The 27,585-nt window shown below is 41.7% G+C and overlaps 1 protein-coding gene across 4 annotated transcripts in view; it reads right to left on the bottom strand.

Annotated features, from left to right (window-relative positions):
- FAM20B (FAM20B glycosaminoglycan xylosylkinase) overlaps positions 1–27,585 on the bottom strand; it is a 49,297-nt gene that overhangs the window by 10,563 nt on the left and 11,149 nt on the right. For 2 of the 4 annotated variants that reach the window (XM_045393324.2, XM_045393315.2), the window contains exons 2-6: positions 21,257–21,766; positions 15,163–15,249; positions 10,933–11,042; positions 1,477–1,648; positions 1,077–1,268 (exon numbers count right to left, since the gene is read on the bottom strand). In XM_045393324.2, the coding sequence (XP_045249259.1) occupies positions 1,077–1,268; positions 1,477–1,648; positions 10,933–11,042; positions 15,163–15,249; positions 21,257–21,633 (938 nt within the window). In that variant the 5' untranslated portion in view covers positions 21,634–21,766. Of the gene's footprint in view, positions 1–1,076; positions 1,269–1,476; positions 1,649–6,775; positions 6,895–7,233; positions 7,517–10,932; positions 11,043–15,162; positions 15,250–21,256; positions 21,767–27,585 lie in introns of those variants that run through there. The other 2 variants (XM_074024688.1, XM_074024721.1) reach the window with 2 other exon arrangements.

The raw sequence follows: 27,585 nt of genomic DNA, 5'->3' as shown, positions 1-27,585 counted from the left end.
AGCAAATGCTGCCCAAGCACTCTGCTGAGGAGCCATGTCTTAGCTTATTTCCAACAACCAATGTTAACAGTAGTGACCTAGGGCCTGGAAAATTCTGTACTCCAAGGAAGCATTCTATTTAGTAAGTATTTATTAAATGCAACTAAAAGGGTGGCACTACGCCTGTAATCCCAGCACTTTGAGAAGCCGAGGCGAGTGGAGCACTTGAGGTCAGGAGTTCAAGACCAGCCTAGCCAACATGGTGAAACCCCGTCTCTACTAAAAATACAAAATTAGCGGGTGCCTGTAGTCCCAGCTACTCAGGAGACTGAGGCTGGAGAATCGCTTGAACCCAGGAGGCAGAGGTTGCAGTGAGCTGAGATTGTGCCACTGCACTCCAGCCTGGGCAACAGAGCAAGATTCCACCTCAAAAAAAATTTTTTTAAAAAGTGTGGCACTAAAGTGGCCACCATGGAGAATGCAGAATATGAAATGGAAATACAATGTGCTCTCCAAATAGCTCAGGCCTAAAAAAATAAGGACATTCTATTTATTCAAAATGAATAAACTTTTCTTATTCAAGATAAAAGTAACTTGTCGTTATATATAAAATCCACACTAGGCAACAGCTCTTCTTCCCATGATAGCAAAAGTATGGGCCTAGACTAACATAAAAATAGCAAAACATCCTATCAAATAAATTAATTTTTTAATTGCAGGAACCTTTGGATAGAATAAATTTAATAACAAATTACACTCCATTACATCTGTATCTCTCAAGTTTCTAAACACCAAATATCATAGCCAAGAAAGAATGATGTAGGTAGTAACAAATGAATGACCCTGGTTTCCAGTTGTCTGAGAAGAGGCTCATAGAGTCTTAGACTCCTTGGAAAGAATTGCTTTTCCATTTTTTGAAGTACTGAGATCCCTGAGAGTAGAGAGAACGACAGGTACCAATAGCAAAGACTCCAAGTGGAAAAAGAAGGACGCCACCTATCAACTGTATTCTGGATGTTCTCCAGGATGCTCTGGAAAATGCCCTTCTTTCATACACAGAAACCCCTCCCTGACAAGGACAGTCCTGCTGGTCTCACCTTTTGGCATTATCAAGAAGGATGAGCATACTAGCGCCTTCATCATCTTGAAAGCTCTCATAGTGATGGCGGTCAGCATTGCCAATCAGGTAATCAAAGACAGCTGTGTCAATGATGTCCAAGAGGCGCGGGCCAGAGTCATAAGGGGATGTTTTCTTCACAGCATCACAGTAGCTCTCGTCATACTCCCACCTGGAGACAAGCAGCATCACCAGCACTGAGTGTCAACACTGTACCTGGCACTGTTACATACAAAGAGAAGACAGAGTTCCTACCTACTGGGTTTGCCCCTGACTCCACAGTTCTTTTTACTCTTGGACAGAAGTGCTGGTTCCTTTACAGAATTGGCACCTGGCTAGGCAAAGGGGAGAATTAAGTAATGGCTCATAGGAGCATTTACCTGGCCAATTTGCCTTCTCGGTAAGTCCTGCCCCATGGGTGACGGTGTTTCTGCAGAGGCCACACATCTGGAAGCCAAAGTGTGACAGATCCCTCCATTGTGTCTCCATCAGCACAAGCTGGTTCTGTTTCTCGGCAGTAATAGCACTTCCCATAAAAACAAGTATTGTTTCCTACAGGACAGAAAGGAGCCAAATACACTTAAGGAAATAATGAAGACTCCAAATTCTCTCCCAAATAATGCAGAACAGAGTAGCTAAGTAAATAGGCATGGTGAAAACAAAGACCCTGAGTTTACTATATTTCAAACATTTATTTTCCTGGATAGGTAATAAAAAAAGCACACAGTATAAAAAAAATTCAAAAAGTACAAAAGGATATACACCCAAAAGCAAGTTGCCCTTGCCTCCTGTATCCTTTCTACCCAGTCTCTCTCTCTGGCATCAACTACCATCACCAGGATCCTTCAAATTCACTTTGTTTGTTTTGAGACGGGGTCTGGCTTTGTCATCCAAGCTGGAGTGCAGTGGCGTGATCTCAGCTCATTGCAACCTCTGCCTCTGGGGCTCAAGACATCCTTCCATCTCAGCCTCCTGAGTAGCTGGAACTATAGGTGTATGCCTCCATGCCCAGCTAATTTTTTATTTTTCTGGTAGAGATGGGGTTTTGCCATGTTGGCCAGGCTGGGCTCAAATTCCTGGACTCAAGTGATCTGCCCACCTCAGCCTCTCAAAATGCTGGGATTATAGGCATGAGCCACCATGTCCGGCCTCTAAACTCACTAATTTTCCTTTTTTTTTTTTTTTTTTTTTTTGAGACTGAGTCTTGCTCTGTCACCCAGGCTGGAGTGCAATGGCACAATCTTGACTCACTGCAACCTCCGCCTCCCAGGTTCAAGCAAGTCTCCCATCTCAGCCTCCTGAGTAGCTGGTATTACAGGCACATGCCACCACGCTTGGCTAATTTTTGTATTTTCAGTAGAGACATGGTTTCACCAATTGGCCAGGCTGGTCTCGAACTCCTGACCTCAGGTGATCCACCCACCTTGGCCTCCCAAAGTGCTGGGATTACAGGTGTGAGCTACCGCGCCTGGCCTGAACTCAACTTTAATTAAAGGAAAGTAACGTCCTCCTCTTCTTCATTAGGACTGAGATCTTGGCCAGAGTGCCCAGGGGAAGGCAAAAAGGTCAGGTACTAGGCCAAGTGTGGCCAAGAGTTTGGTTACATAGAGGGGGAGGTATAGAGGAAGGGGGGAAGTTGAGCAAATAAGTAGACAGACTGAGTGTAACAGTAACCAGGCTTCTCACCAGTGGAGAAGAGAGTTAAACATACAGAAAGAGAGAAAGCCAGGATAAATCCTGCAGTGGTGAATTAGAATTGGAAATACTAGTTTGAATTGATGGGTTTTTTGTTTGTTTGTTTTTTGTTTTGTTTTTTTTGAGATGGAGTCTCTCTCTCTTGCCCAGGCTGGAGTGCAGTGGCGTGATCTCGGCTCACTGAAACCTCTGCCTCCTGGGTTCAAGCAATTCTCCAGCCTCAGCCTCCCGAGTAGCTGGGACTACAGTCGCATGCCACCACGCCAGCTAATTTTTGTATTTTTATTAGAGATGGGGTTTCACCATATTGGACAGGCTGGTCTCGGAACTCCTGACCTCATGATCCACCCGCCTCAGCCTCCCAGAGTGCTGGGATTACAGGCATGAGCCACTGTGCCAGGCCTGAATTGATGGGTTTAATACACAGATACAGAAAAAGATACGCCTGTATCCTTTTAATGTGAAGAAATAGCTGACTTCAGGCCTGGGTTAGAGAAAGTACAAGATGAGCCTGGACCACAGCATTATGCTAGTTGCAAGAAAGTGCTTGGAGAATGATGGGACCATTCTAAAATGACACAGGAACTAGTTTGTAGAGGTTCCCACTGGCCAAATGTGGAACAGTTTAAGCATCTGAATAATTATAAATGGTAATAAATTGTAGCTCATAGTGAGTTCATGGTGATATAAATAAACACATGAATGTGTGGAGGCGGGGGAGTTCTACCCTTCAACGGAATGACAACTAATAGGTCTAGAAGCAATGATAGAATGAAAAAAATCATTTGAAGGCCAGGAACTGTGGCTTACATCTGTAATCTCAGCACTTTGGGAGGCCGAGGGAGAAGGATCACTTGAGACCAGCCTGGACAACACAATGAAACCGTCTCTATAAAAATAAAAGTAAAAACATTAGCCAGGCATGGTGGCGCACGCCTGTAGTCAAAGCCACTCAGGAGGCTGAGGTAGAAGGATTGCTTGAGAGCAGGAGGTTGAGGCTGCAGTGGGCCATGATCGTGCCACTGTACTCCAGCCTGGGTGACAGAGACTCTGTCTCAAAAAAAATAAAAATACAAAAATTATCATTTGGTGATACTGCTGAGAGAGAGCATTAAAAAAAAAAAATCACCATTTGGCAACTATCATAATAAGTGAACTCCTGATCACTTGAGGTCAGGAATTTGAGACCAGCCTGGCCAACATGGTGAAACCCCGTCTCTACTAAAAATACAAAATTAGCCGGGAGTAGTGGTATGCACCTGTAATTCCAACTACTCGGAAGGCTGAGGCAGGAGAATTGCTGGAACCTGAGAGGCAAAGGTTGCAGTGAGCTGAGATTGTGCCACTGCACTCCAGCCTGAGTGACAGAGCATCTCGGGGGAAAAAAAAAAAAAATTTGAGAGAGAGTATTTACATCTCATGTCACAGAAGACTATCCGCCCTACGGATGAACTCCTATACAGCGATAAGACCAATGACACAGCAGAAAATGAGCAAAGGATATGCAAAGACAGTTAATAGAAAATACAAATAGCTCTCAAACAAAAAGATGCTACATATGAAATACACAAAATCAAAAGTTTAATAACATATTGTTGGTGAAGCTAGGAGAAAGAGTCACTCTCATATATTTCTATGGGAATATAAACTGGTTAAACATCTATATAGGATAATGTGGCCACACCTATCGCCCTTTGACGTAGCACTCCCATTTCTAGAAATGCTTGCTCATGTGTGAAATAATACGTATGGGGGTTCCCCAACCATTTTGGCACCAGGGACTGGTTTTGTGGAAGACAATTTTCCACAGACAGGGGTTGGGGGCTGGGTGGCAATGGTTTCAGGATGAAACTGCTCCATGTCAGATCATCAGGTATTAGATTCTCATAAGGAACGCGCAGCCTAGATCCTTCACATGCGCAGTTCACAATAGGGCTTGTGCTCCTATGAGAATATAATGCCGCCACTGATCTGACAAGGAGCTGGTGCTGAGGCGGTAATGCTTGCTCACCCCTCACCTCATGCTGTGCGGCCCAGTTCCTACCATGACACAGACTGGTACTATTCCGCAGCCCAGGGGTTGGGGACCCCTGACATATATACAAGGTAATTCTGGGCAACACTGGTTGTAAAAACAAAATACCGGAACAACATATAAGTCCAATAAAATTCTGGTTATATGAATTATGGTAAACCCAAATAATGAAACACTTTGTAGTGTAAAACAACAAGCTCATTGTACATGATACAGATTTCTAGGATGTATTCAGTAAAAAGAGTAAGATGCAAAAGTATGCAAAGTGGGCCATATGTTGTATAAAATGGTAGAGATAGATAAAAATATATATTCATACACAAAAAGACATAAGGAAATTACTAATTAGAGGTTGCCACTCAGAGAAAGGGGAAGGAACTGGACGGACAAGAAAATTTTTCATTGAATTTCACAGAATTTTTTTTTTTTTTTTTTTTTTTGAGATACAATCTTGCTCTGTCTCCCAGGGTAGAGTGCAGTGGCATGATCTTGGCTCACTGCAACCTCTGCTTCCCGAGTTCAAGTGATTTTCCTGCATCAGCCTCCCAAGTAGCTGGGATTACAGACGAGCACCACCACACCTGGCTAATTTCTGTATTTTCAGTAGAGACGAAGTTTCACTATGTTGGCCAGGCTGGTCTCAAACTCCTGGCCTCATGTGATCCTCCTGCCTCAGCCTCCCAAAGTGCTGGAGTTAAAGGCGTGAGCCACCACACCCGGCCTGAATTTCCCTGAATTTTGAATTGTGTGAATCCATTACTGATTCAAAAAAAATTCAAAGCCCTAAAACAAACAAAATATTGCCTGGTATAGGAAACCTGTTTCCTACAGGATAAAATACAAACTCTTGAGTTTGGTAAATAAGAATCTTCATAACTGGAAGGGAGAATGTGGAGTCTGAGGTCAGGTTCCTGGGGTTAACATTTAGACTAGTTTAATCATGAGATTGCAAGACTCTGGGCATGTAATTTAGTCTCTCTAAGCAACTTCTGTAAAATGGAGACAACAATACTACCTCCTCCACCACTAGGTTGTGAAGAGTAAATGAGGCAATCCATGGCGGCAATGCTTAGCACAGTGCCTGACATATTGTCAGACACCAATTGATGCCAGCTACTTATTTTTAATAACATGGTTCAATCTACCTTTCCAGAGTTCAATATCCCCATTTCAGTGCCATGAACTGAGGCTTTGAATCTCTATTTCCTGGATTGCCAAACTTTTAAAAACTGGTCTTCTGACCACCTCAGTCTCCATGCTCTCCTTGGGTGAACTACCAACTGTGACAATAAAATATGTGGCTTCAGCCAAGCCTTTTCTCCTAAACTGTAGGCTTTAGCTCCTAAATGATTAGTCTACACTTACTCCTGGATGTTCCTGTCAAGGAAACAAAATATCCAAAATTAAATTCATTATCTTTCTCTGCTCCACCTCCCTAAATATGCTCCTCTCCCTACATTCCTAAAATAGTTAACAGCTCCACTAATCACTTGTCATCCAATCCAGAAACCTAGGAGTCATTCTTAATTTTTTATTCTCTCTCAATTGCTCTCCCAGCCCAAATGTTCACCAAATTCTTTCCATTCCAATTCTTGAATAGCTCTTAAATCTTTCTATTCCCTGTCCCTGCTTTAGTTCTCTTATTACATATGATTTCACAGCACTTCCAGAGTGCTCTCAGCTCTTCATTCTCCCCTTCCCAATGCACCCTTGACAATGCTGCCACAATTTGCTCTTGAAATTCATATCTGATTTTTCCATATTCGAACTCTTTTAATGGCTTTCTAGTGCCTAAAGAGAAAGTCTCAACTCCTAAGCATGGTACACAGGCCCTCCAGTGACACTGTCCTGACCAGCTGTCTTCCTCACTGGCCAGCCCCACATATCCTTTCCTTCAGCTAAACAGCACAGTCTCCTGAGCTTGTTGCTTTTCTCTCATTGCTCCTCACCTCTGTCCATGCTCTGTCCTCTTCCTGGAACAGGGTCAACTCATAGGGCCTGTAAGCTCGATGGGAAAAAAATTACATCTTTATTTTCACTAACTTCTACTAAAAATTAGCATCTCCTTCTATTATGATGGCAGGGAGCAAACCGTCATGGGACTTTGTCTCTACAAGAAATCACAGATTTTTCATATCATACTAGCATTGTTGCAGATAATCTCAAAATACTGTTTATAATCATAGTTTGAAATCACAATAGTGACTAATCTCTGATAGAGCTTATTTAATGTGTTAAACAACAAAGCACATATTACTGTATCTAAACTTGCTTTTTAAAATTTTTGATACTGAAATTATACTTCAATATTATTGGTTTCATTTATAAATCTATGTATTTTAATTTATGTATGTATTTAAAACCTTTATTTTTAGAAAGGATCCATAAGCTTCTCCAGACTGCCAAAGGTATCTATAGCACAAAAAATGTTAAATACAAACCCAAAATATTCTTTCCCACTGTATCTACCTAAGGGACTGCTATTTTCCCTTTAAGACTTGGTTAAAATATCACCTTCACTAATTAACTGTCATCCTGGCCATAACTTCTAGGCCATCTCCCTATTCCCACTCCCACTCCCACCACCACAGTCCACAGACTCTTTGTACATGTCTGGCTCCCCATTAGACAAAGATCCTTGAAGATAGGAAGGTCATTCAGTTTTGCATATTCAGCACTTAGCTCAGCGCCTGTCAAACAGAAGTGAAATAAAGTTGTACTGAATAAATAAAGACTATAAACTAATGAAAGATTTTAGAGTCTTAAAATCTGAGTTTGGATCCTGGCTAACAATTAGTAGTTTTGTGACTTTGGGAAAGTCATTAGCCACTTCTAAGCCTCCACTCTTAGGTATAAAATGTGGGCAACACCTCACCTACTTATTGCATGCTATCATCAAAAGGATCAGATAAAGTAACAGTGTGAACATACTTGTGTAGGTTGCTGGGGCTACATAGATTTTAGTTATTCTTGTATTATATACCAACTTACTTAATATTATTATATCAACTTACTTAATAATACATTTTAAAAATTGCAACAAGAGAATGAAATGACAAGTTATACATTTGAAGAAAATATTTTCTTTCTTTTTTTTTTTTTTTTTTGAGACAGAGTCTCACTCTGTCACCCAGGCTGGAGTTACAGTGGCATGATCTCAGCTCACTGCAACCTCTGCGTCCTGGGTTCAAGCAATTCTCCTGCCTCAGCCTCCCGAGTAGCTGGGATTACAGGTGTGTGTCACCATGCCCAGCTAATTTTTGTGTTTTTAGTAGAGACAGGGTTTCACCATATTGGCCAGGCTGGTCTCGAACTCCTGACCTCAAGTGATCTGCCCACCTCGGCCTCCCAAAGTGCTGGGATTACAGGCATGAGCCACCATGTCCAGCTGGAGAAGTATTTTCAAAAGACATATCTGACAAAGGACTGTTAGCCATACTATAGGAAGAACGCCTAAAACTTGACAGTAAGAAAACGACCAACCTAACTTAAATATGAGCCAAAGACCTTAACAGACACCTCAACAAAGATATACAGATGACAGATAAACATATGAAAAGATGCTCTACATTATATGTCATCAGGGAGATGCAAACTAAAACAATGAGATACACCTATTAGAATAGTCAAAATCCAAAATATGACATCAAATGCTGCCAAGGATGAGGAGCAACAGGAACTCTCACTCTCTGCTGGTGGGAATGCAAAATGGTACAGCCACTTTGGAAGACAGTTTGGCAGTTTCTTACAAAACTAAATGTACTCTTTTTTTTTTTTTTTTTTTTGAGACGGAGTCTTTGCTCTGTAGCCCGGACTGGAGTGCAGTGGCCGGATCTCAGCTCACTGCAAGCTCCGCCTCCCGGGTTTGCGCCATTCTCCTGCCTCAGCCTCCGGAGTAGCTGGGACTACAGGCGCCCGCCACCTCGCCCGGCTAGTTTTTTGTATTTTTAGTAGAGACGGGGTTTCACCGTGTTAGCCAGGATGGTCTCGATCTCCTGACCTCGTGATCCGCCCGTCTCGGCCTCCCAAAGTGCTGGGATTACAGGCTTGAGCCACCGCGCCCGGCCTAATGTACTCTTAATATAATCCAGAAATCACACTCCTTGGTATTTACCCAAAAGAGCTAAAAACTTATGTCAATACAGAAAGCTATACACAGATGTTTATGGCAGCTTTACTCACAATTACCCAAACATGGAAGCAACCAAGATGCCATTCAATAGGTAAATGGATAAACTGTGGTATATCAGACAATGGAACATTAGTCAGCAATAACAAGAAATGAGAAATCAAACCATGAAAAGACATGGAGGAACCTTAAATGTATATTATTAAGTGAAAGAAACCACTCTGAAAAAGCTATATACTGTGATTCAACTATGTAACATTCTCGAAAAGGCAAAATTATGCAGACAGTAAAAAGATCAGTAGTTGCAAGCGGATTGGAGAGAGGGGTGGAGAATGATAAGTAGAACACAGAGGATTTTTAGACCAGTGAAAATACTCTGTGTGATACTATAATGATGTATACATGTCATTAAACATTTGTCCAAACCCACAGAATGTGCAACACCAAGAGTGAACCCGAATGTAAACTATGGACTCTGGGTGATTATGATGTGTCAACGTGGGCTCATCAATTTTAACAACTGTACCACTGTGATGTGGGATGTTGATAATGGGGGAAACTATGCGTGTGAGGGGCAGGGGTTATTTGGGAAATCTCTGCACCTTCCTCTCAGTTTTGCTGTGAACCTAAAGCTGCTCTAAAAACAATAAAGTCTTAAAAACACAACAATAACAACAAGGTGATGCTGAGGTCAGATGATTATTAAAAACTTCACCTCCAGTCAAATCCCTCTACCCGCCCTATTACTTTCCAGTCTTTATGCCCTTGTTCTCATTAATATTCCCATTATTTTGCCAATGCCCTTTCCTCTTTGCTGCCTTGGTAACTCATACTGGTTCTTCAATACTCAGTTCAAGTGTTAATAACCTCCTCTACAAACCCTCTGCTTTTCCCTTCCCCACACTTCATACAATGTATGAGTTAACCATACATGAGCCTTTGAAGAGCAGGTACCCTGACTTATTCTTCTTGGACTCTTTCCCTCAATCCCAGCACCCACCAGGAATTCATGTTTGCTAAGCATAAAATTGAACAACCAAAGGTAATTAGAAAATATCTGATACAATATCTAACACTGTATGCTTTCGGTTATCTATAAGAAAAGTACAGCCCAAGCCTTATAAGTTGAAATTCTGAATGATGAATCTGTCATAAGTCCTTTAAATATTCAGTTTTTCCTCATTTTAAATGTGAATCCACTCACTCTAGCAAAAAGCAAGGTGAAGTTCATCTTGCAATGTCTGTTTCAACAGTCACACCCTAATGCAGAGCACTGTATCACTGAAAAAGAGTCAAGGTGAAGAGGTGGAAACAAGAAACCACAGCCCTTTTGGATTCTTCCCATTCTCATCTTGCTCACAAGAACAGGAGTGAGAATTTTAGCTCAGGTCTCTTACCTCAGAGTTAAGATAATGGAAAACAGAGGCCAGGGGCAACATAGCCAGTTCCAGGCACGATGAGTTATAGGTTAACCCTTGAAGAAGTAGTAGGCCTATTGACCTTCCAGGTCCAAATACAACCTTACAAAAGAATTTCTGAGCCTCCCAAAGAGTTGCCTTAAGATTTCCTCAATTCTAAGGAGATGGAGACAGTTTCCAAGAAAACATATATATACACATATGTAAAAACAACTGAGCCAATGATATACAAACAATAACCAATTTAGGCCAAATTCTGAGTTTGAGACTTAATAGCTCTAAGAGAAAGCAGAAGGAAATAATCACCTGCTTTCACTATCACTAAATTACCTCACTTCCTATGTCACAGACAACACAAGAGTACACAGGAAAATTTCAATTTCCTGCCATCTCCTTTAGACTCATTTTCCCAAATAACGTGAGAGCTGGTTGTCTGATTTGCTTTTGTATTCCCTTAAGTTCTTTAATTCCTAAAAGTCAGAAACCAGCTTGCTCAACAATGCCCCATTTTAACTTCTTAATCACTCCCCTATATAAATGTCCTCTACAATCTTCTTACCTACAGTTAGGAAGGTGCTCAACAGCTGCTCCGTGGCAACAGGTTTAATCTCTGTCCGAAGATTAACAAATCTGCCAACCACCAAGGGGGCTCGGCGGAAACCCAGAATCCTGGTTTGGAAGATTGAAAAATAGAAGAGAAAAATCTTAGGGGATGTTTTTTAAATAACAGTCTTAAAAATTATAGTTCATCACGTCAAATGTGTAAAGGGTTTTAGCTAGTAGGTAAATCTAATTTTTTAGAGGCACATATTTTTAGGAATTTAATGTCAAGGTGTGTGTAATTTAATATACACTTCAGTAAAAAGAATAAGACAAATCTGATAAAATGTGAACAACTGTTAAATCTACAGAGTGGGTATATGGGCTCATTATACTATTCTTTCTACTTTTGTAGGTTAGAAATTTTTTCATAATAAAAATTAAAAATATATTTTAGGAAAGCATTAGAAAAAAAATGGAACCCAAACTCACATATGGGTTCAAATCTTTAAATAAAACAGCACATTGATTAAAAAAAAAAAAAAAAAGCAGACTGATCTAAAAGGATAAACCCACAGAGCAAATTAAATAAATAATTTGAAGATACCTCTAATAATCTAAAAGGTTGAAAACAATAATTTATTTTAAAAAATGAAATTTCCTGGCTAAAAAAATACACTAACTGACCAAAAGTTGGAGAGGCAGAATTTGGAACACACAGAAAATTTATAATGAAGAAAATAAAAATCACCTATAATTCCACAACCCCAAAATAATTACAGGTACTGACATTTTGGCATATCAGCATGTTTTCCCTTTAAGTGTGGGTATATAAACACACACTCACACTTATGTATACACATACAATTGAGATTACATCGTAAGCAGTTTTATATCTTGCTTTTTACTCATCATTGTATCATGAACCTTTTCCCAGTCATTTGAAAGCCTTTACAAATGGGTATTGTTTAGGGCTTCTGATTCTGTCCTAAACCCAGTCTTAGAAAAACCACAAAGGCAAGTCAACAGATTTGTCAAAATAACATAGAAATCCAGAGATCCCCCCTGAGGTAAGGAAAGGTGGTTAAATCTGACTGTAATGAAGAAATAGCAACCCAAAGCAAAAAAGTATCAGGATCCACAAATGAAAAAGGTTGGGAAGCGTTTTTTTTGTGTGTGTGTTTGTTTGGTTGGTTGGCTGGTTAGTTGGTTTTTGAGTCTCACTCTGTTGCCCAGGCCGGAGTGCAGTGGCATGATCATAGCTCCCTGCAGCCTGGAACTCCTGGGCTCAAGTGATCCTCTCACCTTAGCCTCCCTGTTAGCCAGGACTACAAACACATGCCTAGATTGGGAAGTATTTTTTTCTCCCCATTGAAAATTGCCAAGCCCAAGAACAACAGCCAGTTTAGCATTGAAGGGCAATGTTACTGTAGCACTTGAGGCTGGCTACAGTGACACTTAACAAAAGTGACAGGAGGATTGGCAAGAGAACATCTTTCAGACTTTGAGGTAGGGAAGGACTTTTAAATACAAGACTCCCAAAGCACAAGTCACAAACTGAAACATTATAGTTAGTTAACATCAAAAGTACACAAGTACTCTAAGTTAACAAATAGGTGTCCTGCTGTGAAAAGACAAACTTTGCCAGTAATGGGGAAATACAAAATAACAATGAAATATCACTTTACATATATATCAACAAAACTTACTGTGTTGGGTAATACAAAACACTGGTACAGAAATGAGGAATTTTATGCCTGTTGGTGTCCAACAAACAGGATGGAGGGGTTGGGGATGAAGAAAAGAGGCAAACAGATAAGGTGTTGGAAAGCCTGATTCTAGTGTGCCATTAAGTGAGGAGTAGGATTTATCCAACTGTACACCACTAGGTCTTAAAAGGGGCAGCAAAAATTCATGGTATTGTACACATGTATCTAAGCTTTTCCATATCAATAGATGTTTAGGTTACAACCAGTTTTTCACTACTGAAAATGCTACAGCTAAGACTGTTGTATATATATCTTTGAGTTTTGTATTCTTTCTCTAGGGTACTTCCTAGAAATGTCTTAGATATGTGTATAAAAAAGCAGTTATTTGTTCAAACAATATAAACATTCCTTAATGTTGATACATTTATCCTTAATTTTGATATACAATGCTAGGGTTCTTAACAAAAAGACTGAAACAATTAACAATGCCATAAGCAGCATATGAATCTCAATGTATTCCTCCCAATAAAGTATTATCTTTTTTTTAAGCTTTGCCATTTTCAACAGGTAAAAACAGTATCTCAACTGAATTTTAAAAAATTTCTGGTGAGGATGTACTTCCCCCTGCCCCCACATATTTATTAGCAATTGATAGTGTTTGTGCTCTTAACCCATTTTCTAACAGAGTTTTAACATACATATATAGATTTGTATAAATACATATTAAGGCTATTAATACTCAGATTATATTAGATTCAAGTGTTTTCTCCGTTTGTTGTTTGCTTTTAAATTTTGTTTGCTGTTTCTTATGTTCATTATTTTATTTAGTCAAGACTATTGAATTTGTGATTTTTATGTTACTGCTTTTATGTTTACAAAATCCTAATTCAGAAAAAGACAAACATTTCATCTTTTTTTTTTTTCTGGTTTCCTTATAAATTCATTTTTAGGCTAAGCGTGGTGACTCATACCTGTAATCCCAGCACTTTGGGAGGCTGAGGTGGGCGGATCACCTCAGGTCAGGAGGTCCAGACCAGCCTGACCAACATGGTGAAACCCCGTGTCTACTAAAAATACAAAAAATTAGCTGGGTGTGGTGGCATGTACCTGTAGTCCCAGCTACTCCGTAGGCTGAGAAAGGAGAATCGCTTGAACCCGGGAGGTGGAGGTTGCAGTAAGCCAAGATCAGGCTATTGCACTCCAATCTGGAGGACAGAGTGAGACTCTGTCTCAAAAAATTTATTTATTTATTATTTTATTTTATTTTATTGAGACAGCGTCCCACTCTGTTGCTCAGGCTGGAGTGCAATGGTGTAATCACATCTCACTGCAGCCTTGATCTCCCAGGCTCAGGCAATCCTTCCTCCTCAGCCTCCCCACTAGTTGAAACTACAGGCACACACCACCACACTCAGCTAATTTTTGTATTTTTTTTTAGTAGAAACGGGGCTTTACCATGTTGACCAAGCTGGTCTGGAACTCCTGGGCTCAAGTGATTCACCCACCTCAGCCTCCTAAAGTGTTGGGATTACAAGCATGAGCCACTGCATCAGTCATAAATTAATTTTTTAAAACAAATATTGTGAGCAATTTCTTTTAAAGTTGGCCAATATGGCCTGATGAAAGAGCTGGTCAGCAGAGTAACTGGGATACCAGACAGTTCAGCTGCAAGGTTCCTGACTAGTAACCTGCTGGGAAAAAAAAAAAAAAAAAATAGAGTTTTCCTAATTAACTTACAAACTTATAATTCACATCTATTTTCTTTCTTTCTTTTTTTTTTTTAAAGACAGAGTCTCACTCTGTCACCCACGCTGGAGTGCAGTGGCACGATCTTGGCTCACTGCAACCTCTGCCTCCCAGGTTCAAGCGATTCTCCTGCCGCAGCCTCCCAAGTAGCTGGGACTACAGGTGCCTGTCACCACGCCCAGCTAATTCTGTGTATTTTAGTAGAGACAGGGTTTCACCATGTTGCCCAGGCTGGTCTCGAACTCCTGAGCTCATGCAATCTGCCCACCTTGGCCTCCCAAAGTGCTGGGATTACAGGTGTGAGCCACTGCGCCCGGCTCTTTCCTTTTGTAATTATTCTGGTTTTTGAAGCTGTGCATAGTTTGTATAAAGAACAATAAAACTCATAATATATTTCATGCTATATGTTTCCAGCACATGGGGATAAGTCAGCATTACTTACTTAAAACAAATACATAACAAAACAACAGGACGGCTAGGCCCAATTAATGACTAGTTCAATTCAGATATTTAAGTTCAAAGTTTATTTACCAAGAATATCTTCACTGATGATAATAACAGAGCAGGCCAGAAATGAAATGACCTAAAGAAGCACGGAATTAAAATACTTTAGTATTCCCAGTGCCAACCAAATTATGAGACTCATACAAGTGTAATGGAACTAGTCAATTAGCTATCTAAAAGGGGTAACAAGTTACTTATTAGTGTTGCATCCTTTTGAAGGAGTCCATGAGTCCTCTTCAAGATATTTGAAAGTAAACAAAATGAACATAACCTGCTGTGACCATACGTACCTGTCCAAGTGAAAGGCTGCTACCTCTGCATTGTGTCTATCATAACCGGCATATGGTTCCCCTTCCACCACATAGTCTCGGCTATACCTGCAAAGTGAATGGGAAGCACAGATGTATACATGGATTACACCAGTAACAGGTGACAGCACAAGTGGTAGAATACGAGCTTTAGCAAGCCTGATTCTGCTATAGTCACCTTCTCTGTCAACCCTGAGAACAACTGTGGATTAGCATGAATTGCCGGTAGATGGAGTGAAGATGAGGTAGAGAAGGAAACTAGAATTCTCTATCTACGTCAGCAATCATTCTAAGAACAAAACACGGAAGATGTCATTTTGCCCCACTAAAGGGCTTTTGATGTAGTTTAAGTACAGATACAAGGTAGTTTTCTAGAAGACAAGGACTGTCTTTGTACCACCAGCACACTGTTATTAAGCACATAGTTGGTGCTTAATAAATGTCTACTAAAACGTTTATTAGACTGACCTGAAGAAATGAAGAAAAACGTGTAATTAAAACTTTTGCTGGCCAGGCACGGTGGCTCACACCTGTAATCCCAGCACTTTGGCAGGCCAAGGTGGGTGGATCACTTGAGGTCGGTAGTTCAAGACCAGCCTGGCCAACATGGTGAAACCCTGTCTCTACTAAAAAATACCAAAATTACCCGGGTGTGGTGGTGAATGCCTGTAATCCCAGCTGCTCAGGAGGCTGAGTCAGGAGAATCGCTTGAACCTGGGAGGCAGAGGTTGCAGTGAGCCGAGACTGTGCCACTGCACTCCAGCATGGGCAACGGAGTGAGGCTCTGTCTCAAAAAACAAAAAACTTTTGCTTACCAGAATGGCTGTGGCAAAGCTTATAAGAGAAATTTAAATTTGGGGGAAAATGGTCTGATATAACTCAATCTTTATTAATGGGAAGGTAATGGTGCTTTTGAAAAAAGTTGTTTGAATAACCATTCTTGTTCTTTTTTTTAAGTTTATGATGTACAAGGAGTCCTGGACTGGCAGTGGGAAGTGGGTATGGCTGCCATTACTTGACTGGGTAAGCTTGAGCAAAACTTTTCTCTTCTCTGGGTCTCAGATTCCTTATTTACAATATTAGGGACTGGACTAAGAAGTAATTTCTAAGGTCTCTTTCCTCTTAAACTGCATTCTGATGATTTTCTATCATATGCATGACATAAGCAAAGGATAATGAAGACTGGCATATTTCTTTCTACTAATCATTTTAAAAGATAGAATTTAAATGTGTTAATTGGGAAGAAAAAAAGCACTTAATTCACCTATGTTCTCTACTGGTCTCCTGCATTTCCCGAATCTAAAGGAGACCTTTTAGACTTTACAATGGACCTATGAAATAGAAATCAATTGAGACTGATATGGAGAAGAAAAGTTCCACTAAGGATAGTTGGCTCTCCCATGCTAAAACAGCAATAGGGAAGTGGAAAACAGTATAAAAGGCAGTGAACCTCAACTTAAATGACCTTAGAATATACAGTGAAATCATCTCCACAAAACATATCTTCAAGGTAAAATGATGAAGCATTTGTTAGAAGACAGCCACGTTGATCACCATCTGGTTGCACACCAGTTTCTTCTTAGCATGGTCAATATACCCAAATGTATTTGTTTGTTTGTTCCTAGTGCAAAGGATTACTTAGGAATAATTTTTTAAAAGGTTTATATTAGCTACCTCTAAATTAAAAGTCAAATTTGAAATACCACTGCAGCAAAAAGCTGACACTATTCAGGTACTGTTCTCTCTACTACAGCTGTAGGCTATCCTTGAATACTTTATTTTTAGTACTCCAGGGCAGCCACAGGAAGGTATGTGGTGAAGTGCAGTACGTTCCTTTCAGTGAAACATTAGAGAGCTTTCCAATCCATCTAAAGGCTGCTCGGAGTAAAATGCAAAAGCTTAGAGAAATACAGGAATTTCGGGAGTGGGCAGGAGAGGAAAAGACGGCGGGAAGAGAAAAGGAGTAAGAATCAAAAGAACTACATTGAAGTCAGGCCTGAATCCTTAGCACATGTTTTGGTTATGTGAAATACGGAACTCTGGATGTCATTTTTCTCACCTGTAAAATGGACAGTTGAACTAGCTGATCTCCAAGGTCCCTTTTAGTACTTCCTAAGATTACTCATTCACTTCTACGTAGCCGCTCCTAGGCCCCTGCCTTCTTGTTCTTTTTCCAACATAACTGCCGTTTTTGCCTGTGAAAATCAATTACTTCTAGAATGGAAATAGCTACATTAAAAAAAAAAAAATTACCCTTACTTACAATGTAAGGCAAAATGTGTAAATAAAAGTGTCACTGTATTCCTATATATATCATCTACCTATGCTGTACGCAACTTGTATCCCTGAGAGTAGGACATGGATAACCAGGCTCCAGAAATGTTAAAACCACAAGTGGCTATTAGAGAAAGGACTTAGATTCTCCTCTTACCAGAGAGTGATCCATCTTAAGCCACTGACAGAGCAGCAAAATTCATACAGTAACTGCCAATAAATCATTCCTATCCTTCTGCTGAAGGACGTCAGAGTCTGACCAAGGACATTAATCTGCACTTACACCAGGACAAAATAGCCTCTGAAGCCCTAGGGGTCAGAACAGCATTTTGCTGGGTGTTTAGGGACTAGAGTCAATTTCTGCAAGCACTTAAACTTACACCCACTTTCCCCAGCCTGCGATAGTTGCTAATATAAAGCAGCACAAGTCAGTATGTACACCGACTAAGAAAGTTAACACCTATGGCAGGGGCCGAAAAAAACCTTGCTGAGTTGGAGAGGAGAGTGCCCTGGAGCTGGGAGTGGACACAGGCTGTTTAGGAGATGATGGGGGAGCACGGGGCCAGAGTTTGACAGAAACAAAGAGCAAAGGTAGGATAATGCTGAGCAGAGAGAGGGAGACCAGACAGTCAGGGGCTTGACCTTAGGCTGTGGAGGCTGGGTTTTGTCTGGTGGGCAATGGGAAGTCCCTGGATGGTTTAAAGCTGGGGAACAAAGTGATAATATGAATCTTCTGGGGAAGAACGGAAGTGGTTTCCAGGATGGTCTGGAGGAGGGAGGTAATGAGAAGGCTGCAGTGGTAGTAAGAGATATAAGATGAAGCAAGAAGTGACTAAGGTTATGCATTTATCTGTTGCTACCTCCCCTACTCATCAGTCTGGCCTCTCCTCCCTCCACTTACATCTTGTCCGAACATTTCAAGCCTATCCTGCAAAGTACCTGGTTTAACACTGCACACTCTTGGGAATATCTGTCTTCTAACACACTTCCTGCTGTCCCATCTCCCCTTCAATTCCCTAGTGTACAAGTGGTGGGTGTGACGAGGATCTCTTTTTTTTTTTTTTTTTTTTTTTGAGACAAGAGTTTCGCTCTTGTTGCCCACGCTGGAGTGCAAATGGCACGATCTCAGCTCACTACAACTTCTGCCTCCTGGGTTCAAACGAATCTTCTGCCTCAGCCTCCAGAGTAGCTGGCATTACAGGCACGCGCCTGGCGAATTTTTTGTATTTTTAGTAGAAATGGGGTTTCAGCATGTTAGCCAGGCTGGTCTCGAACTCCTGACCTCAGGGGATCCACCCACCTCGGTCTCCCAAAGTGCTGGGATTACAGGTGTGAGCCCCTGCATCCAGCTGGATCTCCTCTTATTTAAACACAAAATGCTCACAACTCATCTCTTTATTTTATTTTATATTTTTGAGATGGAGTTTTGCTCCTGTTGCCCAGGCTGCAGTGCAATGGCGCAATCTCGGCTCACTGCAACCTCTGCCTCCCAGGTTCAAGTCATTCTCCTGCCTCAGCCTCCTGAGTAGCTAGGATTACAGGCACACACCAAACGACCGGCTAACTTTTTGTATTTTTAGTAGAGATGGGGTTTCGCCATGTTGGCCAGGCTGGTCTCAAACTCCTGACCTCAAGTGATCCGCCCACCTCAGCCTCCCAAAGTGCTGGGATTACAGGTGTGAGCCAGTGTGCCTGACCATCTCTTTATATGCAAATTTTTTTTTATCTTTAGTTTGCCTTTTTCCATCACTCCGTTTATGCTGCTAATCTCTCAGGCCAAGAAGTCAAAGACTATACTTCAAAGCTAAATGTGATTTTTGATGATGGGTGCTCCACGTCATCACTTATGGGAAACAAACAAACTTAAGTGAATTCCATGTGTGTGGCAGAATACAAGCTGCTTACAACTCTAACAAATCTGGGTTCAAACTTCCGTACCACTGATTAATGTGAAATGACCTTGTCAAGTTAGTTACACTCTCTAAACCTCAGTTTCTTATTCTGAAAAAAGAACTGAAACTGTACACAAAGGTTAAACCTTCCTATAAGGGTTTAAAGGATTAACAGATACAAAAGTACTTAGTGTAATCCCTGGCAAATAGTGTGCGTTAAACAGAAATTAGATCCCAGGCCCACATAACCACTTTTTTTTTGAGACAGGGTCTCACTCTGTCACCCAGGCTGGAGGGCAGTGGCATGAGCACGGCTTGTTGCGGCCTCAAACTCTTGTACTCAAGCAATCTTCCTGCCCTCCCACCTCGGCCTTCCAAGTAGCTGAGACTACAGGTGCACACCACCACACCTGGCTAATTTTTTATTTTTTATAGAGATGGAGTCTCATTACGTTGCCCAGGAGTGATCCACCCACCTCAGCCTCCCAAAGTGCTGGGATTACAGGCATGAGCCACCAAGCCCAGTCCCAATCAAATTTTTATTCTCTGAAAGTCTACCACATTTTTTAACTTTCCTAATTTCCACATCACTGACATATATTTCTCAGTTCCAGACCAATAGTGATCCCTTCGATTTCTGGGCTCCCTATACATTCATGCTCTGACTGCCTTTTATTTACTAATAGTTGGGTAAGAAAGGGAGTTGAACTTTGTACATCTTTTCCGTACATTTATTCTGCCACTCCAGAAAGAAATCTAAAGTCATGTTATAATTTTTTCAAAAGTTCTACTGAGGAATTAAAATAATGTTTAGTACACAAAAGATTTCAGACATTACAAACTTTGGGAATATTCATTGGTAACTAACTCCTGGCAAAAGAATACAAATCACCATCATGATGTTAACCTAATTCAGATTCATACACTCAGAAAACGTTTTTAGAAAATTAACTATACCCTCCAAGCTGTCTTGTGTAGAGAAATAAATAAATAAATAAATAAAAATAATTATGTCACAGAATTGTCACACAAATTATCTCTGTAGATCCCTAGGAAGTCCAAAGGGATCATGAACAACATACATATTTAGTTACTAAGGTAACTAAAATGGCCCAATTCTTTACTTAAAACAGGTGAAAGAAACAATGAGAGATGTATAGAATAGCTGTGGTCTGAAACACTGACACCAAACCCTGGTGAGGATGTGGAGCAACAGGAACTCTCATGCATTGCTGGTAGAAACACAAAATGGTATAGCTACTTTGGAAGATAGTTTAGCAGTTTTTTACAAAATGAAACGTACTCTTACCATGTGGTCCAGCAATTATGCTTCTGGTATCTATCCAAATGAGTTGAAAATTTATGTTCACACAAAAACCTGCACATGGATGTTTATAGCAGCTTAATTCACAATTGCCCCAAACTTGGAAGCAACCAAGATGTCGTTCAGTAAGTGAATGGATAATTAAGCTGTGGTACATCTAGACAATGGAATATTATTCAGTGATAAAAACAAATGAACTATCATGCCACAAAAAGATATGTAAAAATCTTAAATGCACTTTACTAAGTGAAAGAAGCCAATGTGAAAGGGCTTACATACTGTGATTGCAACTATATGACATTCAGGAAAAGGCAAAACTACGGAGACAGTAAAAAGACCAGTGAGTTACCAGGTGTTCCGGGGCAGAGAGGGAAAAATGAGTAGGTAGGACACAGGAAAACTATTCTGTATGATACTATAAACACAGATTCATGTTAAGTGCTAGAAAAGACTTTAGAGATCTAGTCTACCCCTCTTATTTTACTGAAGAGACTTCCAAGAGAAGATGATAAAATAAATCTTATATAAATCCCAAGTTAAATCAATCAACCAACTAGCACATGCAGTTTCCCAGATGAAAACTTACCGCTTAGGTTTGAAAACAACTTTCTGTCCTCCTTCAAGTATCAGTAAGGCTTTCAGCTGTGTCCCTTTATAACCCACATCAGCTTTAATGATTTTCTTGGTGGCCATGGCATGCATGATTGCCCCCAGCTCTGGTGTCTCTTCAGGGTACACTTCCCGGGGAACCACCCACTGGGCTGCAATCTCCCAGGGAGACTGCAAGGTATGGTCCAGCTTGGGCGCCAGCTCCACCCGCAAGCCAGTCATCATTCGGTGAAAGGCCCTCTGGTCCTCCCGGTTGGCAGCTGATGTATCTAAGTTGTCAATCAGGAAAACTTTGGTGAAGATAAAAATGACAAGGAGAATTGCTAACAGCACGACTCGCTGCTTTAGCTTCATGTTGACCTCTTTTCCTTCTCCCCTGACCCACTCTTGCTCACTTATTAAGGAGAGCTGGTGGTGATGGTTAGCAAGAAGATACCATGATTATACACATTGGTCCATTTCTTCACTGATGCACCTTCCACAGTTCCTGCAAGCCCAAATACAAAGCAAAATTTGATCAAAAATTCTGTCCTTCCACCACTGAATCTTTTGCAAGCCTCTAATACATGACTCACCCTTTTAGGCTTGCTAACCTTGAGCTCAAGAAGGTTCAATAATTTAAAATTAACTAGTCTGGAGAGGGACCTAAAGATGGCAGCAGCGGCCCATCTGGAGCAGCTGCTGCAAAGAAGCCAGCTGCAGTGGGAGAGGCATGGCCAGGGCTGCACACTCCATGGAGCTGGCAGGAGCTGGGAACAGGCGGGAGCCCTGCCCTCTTCCAAGTTGTTGGAGCACGGGCCCCACGCTCCTGGGTGCAGCTGCAGCCCCCAGCCACAGCTACACCCACAGGCTCAGAAATGCCACTCCTGCTGCCTGGCCTCTCCCCACTCCCAGCACCCACTCTGGGGTGGAGCAAAATTGTGGCTGAGCCCAGGTGATGCTGTGACCTGGCCAGGTGTACATGTGGTTGGGGCAGTGCTGATACACCAGGCCCCTGCTGTCTCAGCCCACTCTGGACTTTGGGGACCAATGAGCATGGGAGGGAGGCCAAGGGAGGAATGAGGCCGGTTCAGTGTAGGCCTGCAGGCATCCCTTGCTATGAACAGCCTGGGCACTGTGGATGACATGAACGGTGGCAGGAGGCAGGCTCCTGGGCGGAAAGGGGTGCGTTTCCGGTGAAGCCCCATCTTCAAGCCAGGGACGGCCTGAGGCATGGGGGCTAGGCTGTCAGTTCTGGTTAAGAGTCCACAGACCAGAGTGAGAACTTATGGTGCTTTTTCTGGGCCCACCCATGGCCACCCATGGCCAATCAGCACACACTGCCTCTCTTCTGAGCTCATAAAAACCCTGGACTCAGCCAGACTCAAACAGATGTTGGGACAACCTGCATGCAAAAGGGATCTACCCACTGTGGGTCTCCTCTCCACTGAGAGCTAGACACTCATCAGAACGACATGGCTGCAGAAAGAACTACCCACTTTGGGTCTCCAGAGAGCTGTTCTATTGCTCAATGAAGCTCCTCTCCAGTATGCTCACCCCCCAGTTGTCTGCATACTTCATTCTTTCTGGGCATGGGACAAGAACTCAGGACCTACCAAATGGCGGGACTGAAAGAGCTGTAACGCAAACAGGGCTGAAACACCCCCTCTGCTCACCATGTGGTAGGCAATCAGAAAGAGAGAAGAGCTGGGGCCCTTTGGGGAGCTCAGACCTAGGGTCTCCCCAAGCCAGGGCTGTGACGCCCTCTTTGGAGTTCTGAAGTTCCTGGTGTCTCCAAGTTTCTGGATGCCCCCATGTTCCCCTTGTCCGGACGTGGGCACCCGCAGCAGAAGCTGCATGTGATACTCTGGTCCAGCTGCAGCCTCACACAGAACCGGCAGCTGTGCTTATGCCTGGAAATGGCTACCCCACCACAGCAGCCAGAGTGCCTGGCTGTGTGCAGTGGCCAGACACCGTGCTAGCTTGTCCACACACCCTTCGCTGCTCTGCACCTGGCTTGCCCTTGGCAGGTATGGGATCCAGGCTGGTAGTACAAGCTGAGCACAGCCTGCAAGACTGAGTGGGCAGAATGAGCCCAGTGGGCACGAGCACTATTCAGGCAGAAGGTGCCGCGGCCATGGCCACAGAGGTTTCTCACTGGCAAAATGACACCCCAAGGATCCCATGACACTAATAAGCAAGCACTACATATACTGAAAATTTTAAAGCAAATATTTCTATTTTAATTGGAATGCAAGCCATCTAGGAGCCATGAGGTTGGCTACACGTGCCTAATAACCAAAACAATGAGAAAAAAAAACACAACAAAAACAAAAGAGCAAGCTATACATAATTGTTTAACTCTCATTTTTTTTAACTTTCAAAATCCATCAAGGATTTTTGCATATCCCAAACCACCAGTATTTGGTAACTTTCCAATTCTCATTCTGGTAAGACAACAATTCCTAAAAATGCCAGAGGGTGCAGAGGAGAGTAATAGCTGTCTCTGAGTCCAAGTACTCAGCGATCCTGGACGTGTCATATCCGTTGCTCATGTATTTAAATACAACCCCAGACACATATTTCTACTTAGTCCTTCACCAATTATTTTTCAAAATTAAAATACCTGCAAACCATTGATAATCAAAACTGTGTACTTTAAGTAAAAGGAAAAAATATTCCCATACCATCTAGCTATTAGCAGAATATAACCAGAAAACTAATAAAACCTGGTACTATGGCAACACTACTACATCTGGAATGGTCAGGCACATAACAAGGATATTCATGTCACAGACATAAAGAAGTGCTCCTTTTAGCATGGGGCTGACCACACTCTGGGCAATTGTTAAGTTAAAAGACTCCAAATACAAGATTTTTGCAACGGTGTCAAGAACATACAATTCTGTCTCATTTGCATCCTGAGAGGTTGCTTTCTCCTCCATAAGGCCATTTAAAAACATGCACAGGCTTGCTCTGCTCTGTGCCTACAGACAGCACAGCACTGAGGTAAGACAAAGATGACAAGAAGATAACAGGATGTTGCTTCACTCTCCAATTCATTTAACAACTCAAACCATTAATCCAAAAAATAAAAGCAATACAAAAAAATAGAGCAAATGATTCAGGCTGAGACACTCCCCCTTAAACATGATACTGCTCCCCTAATAACAGCTGGAAACATAATCAAAAGCAGCCCATCAGAGCAACAATGTATTCTAAAGGCAACACCTTGCAGTGAGCCAGCTGAATGAAGTTTATTCTCAGTGATTAACCACTCCTTTTCTGTTCATTTCATGAAGGAAGCAGAAAGTGAGAGTTAATTTCAAATTCCAATTATCCCCCGCCACCTGTTTTGTTTCATCATCATCTCCCAGGGTAGGCAACACTATTAGCTGAAACAAAGGCAATTCAAGTGCATCTAAAATGTAATTGTGATGGTATCAAGTTTGGTGTGGAACTCAGTAAAACAGTTCCCTGTGATTACTGATAACAGCAGTGCAAGCAGAGAAGATTTCAGAGATTTTTGCTAGTTCTAATGCAACCTAAACCACACAACTTTTTCAAGTACTTGTTCAACGGTACACTTCTCGGGTTGCAGAGATAAAAGGCAATATGGAAATCTAGTTGTATTGACAATCATTTCCTCAGCACCTCCAGATGCAACTAGCTACAAATGCAATACAATTCTGGCACAAAGGGGTCAGCTTAATAGGCTTTTACTTTCTATAGAACATCCTTCAGGACTAAAGTCTGGTTAACCCATAAATTTTTTTTTTCTTTTTTTTTGAGATGGAGTTTGGCTTTTGTTGCCCAGGCTGGAATGCAATAGTGCAATCTTGGCTCATCACAACCTCTGCCTCCCGGGTTCAAGTGATTCTCCTGCCTCAGCCTCCCAAGTAGCTGGGATTACAGGCATGCGCCACCACGCCTGGCTAATTTTGTATTTTTAGTAGAGACAGGGTTTCTCCATGTTGATCAAGCTGGTCTTGAACTCCCGATCTCAGGTGATCTGCCCGCCTCGGCCTCCCAAAGTGCTGGGATTACAGGCATGAACCACTGCGCCCGGCCAACCCATAAACTTTTAATGGTATTGCTCATTCATTTAGAATGAAGAAAATCCTCCCCCTCATGCTATATAAATATATCCAAACATTTTGCACAAACGTTAGAGCTGTGGTTTTTTTGTTTTGTTTTTAATCATCGATGCAATAAGAAGTTCTAACAGCTCCAAAATTCAGATAAGGAAAACAGTCCAATTCCACAATCCAAGTTTGTCCTTTTAAGTTTTGAAATTTATTTCAAAACTTCTCCTTTTGAAGAGGCCTCAGAAGAACACATTCATCAATTCAGGGCCACAAACAATTCACTCAATCAGGTTAGAAATTTACATTAAGGGAACTGGCTGGGGGCAGTGCCTCATGCCTGTAATCCCAACACTTTGGGAGGCCAAGGCAGGGGGATCACCTAAGGTCAGGAGTTCAAGACCAGTCTGGACAACACAAAAATTAGCTGGGCGTGGTGGTGAGCACCTGTAATCCCAGCTACTCAAGAGGCTGAGGCAGGAGACAATCGCTTGAACCTGGGAGGCAGAGGTTGCAGTGAGCTGAGACAGTGCCACTGCACTCCTGCCTGGGTGACAGAGCAACGTTCTGTCTCACAAAATACATAAATAAATAAATAAATAAATAAATAAATAAATAAAAAGAAAGAAATCAAGCAAGCAAGCAAGAAAGAGATTTATATTAAGGGAACTGAAGGGTTCAATTGTATTATTTCACTACTTCTGCAGAGTCTAAGTGAGGGCAGCTTAAAAAAAAAGTGACTAAACAAGTGTTCATGTTTGTGATTATAGTCACCACATCCTGGTAGAATGAGTAACAGTGCAATTTGTCATTGTTCTTTATAACCATCTTTCATTTCCACAGCCACCAACTTCAGTGCTCATCACCTTCCTTTGGACCACAGAAAGAACTGATGCCTGAGCCTCCAGGTTCTCCAATCCAGCCTAAATAATGCAGCCAAAATCATTTTTCAAATCACTCAACGACCTCTGATTCTAGATTCCTTGGCAAGGCATTAAAGCTGTATCCTAAATAGCTTCCAATCTAGACATCAATCCCATTGTTCCTCTTCTCAGCTTTAGCCATAAGGGATCAACTGAACATGCCGTGGTCCTCCTCTTGATGTGTAGGTGCCCTTTGGTTCTGTCATTCCTTACACTGTAGTCCCTCAAAATTCCTCTTTCTCTTACCCTTTCTTCCAATCTCCTCCTCATAAAGTCTAAGCCTCCTTTTAAGGCTTATCTCCAAGGCCATCTCTAAGACAATTTTTGGTCCCTCCTCACACTCTTAAAGTCACTTCTCCCTCCTTTCGGCCAGTACTTAACTACATTTGGCCTTGTATAATAGCTTATTGTATATAGTTCTTAATTCTCCTTTCAGAATCTTGGCTCCTTAGAATGATCCCCTTCACTCCTTTATATGTGAGAGAGGAGAAAGTATCCAAGACAGGGTTTTCACGACATATAATCTTTCCTTTTTAATTTGGGACAAGGAGCATACTATATTCTGCAAACTGGACTTTTCCAAAGATTCCGCATTTCAGACACTAAGGAAATAAAAGCAAATTCACTGTGTATATTCAAACTATTCACAAAAACCTCACTAACATTCCCAGAAGAATGTGCCTGCTCTATATCACACCCTCAGCTCCTCCGATAAATGCTTCAAACAGTGCAACAATGTCCAGTTATATTACGGTCATTTATTTTAATGTTTCTGTTATGCAGAACAGAAACTACCTCAAAGAACAAATAAACTCAAGGTAATAACATAACTTTAAAAGTGTTAAATATAAAAAAGGCAGTACAAATGGCATAACTGTAAATAGTTTTCACATGAAAAGCTGGCATAAACTCCCAACCTGGAGTTCTGGAAAGCAGACCTTTATAAGGAATTTTCCTACTGAACCCTGGTTTCAGCCTTAGCGCCATCAGCTACATGAGGCTTGCTACGGAGGCTAATTTACTTATTTACTTTCTTTTTTTATTTTGAAACAGAGTCTCGCTCTATCGCCCAGGCTAGAGTGCAGTGGTGCTATCTCGGCTCACTGCAACCTCCACCTCCTGGGTTCAAGCAATTGTCCTGCCTCAGCCTCCCAAGTAGCTGGGATTACAGGTGTGAGCCACCACACCCGGCTAAGTTTCGTATTTTTAGTAGAGACGGCGTTTTGCCATGTTGGGCAGGCTGGTCTTGAACTCCTGACCTCAAGTGATCTGCCCACCTCGGCCCCCCAAAGTGCTGGGATTATAGGTGTGAGCCACCA

This window comes from Macaca fascicularis, chromosome 1, assembly GCF_037993035.2.
Source record: "Macaca fascicularis isolate 582-1 chromosome 1, T2T-MFA8v1.1".
Classification (NCBI taxonomy): Eukaryota; Metazoa; Chordata; class Mammalia; order Primates; family Cercopithecidae; genus Macaca; species Macaca fascicularis.
The sequence above is the reverse complement of the archived record's forward strand: the minus strand, read 5'-3'. Positions and strand labels throughout refer to the sequence as shown.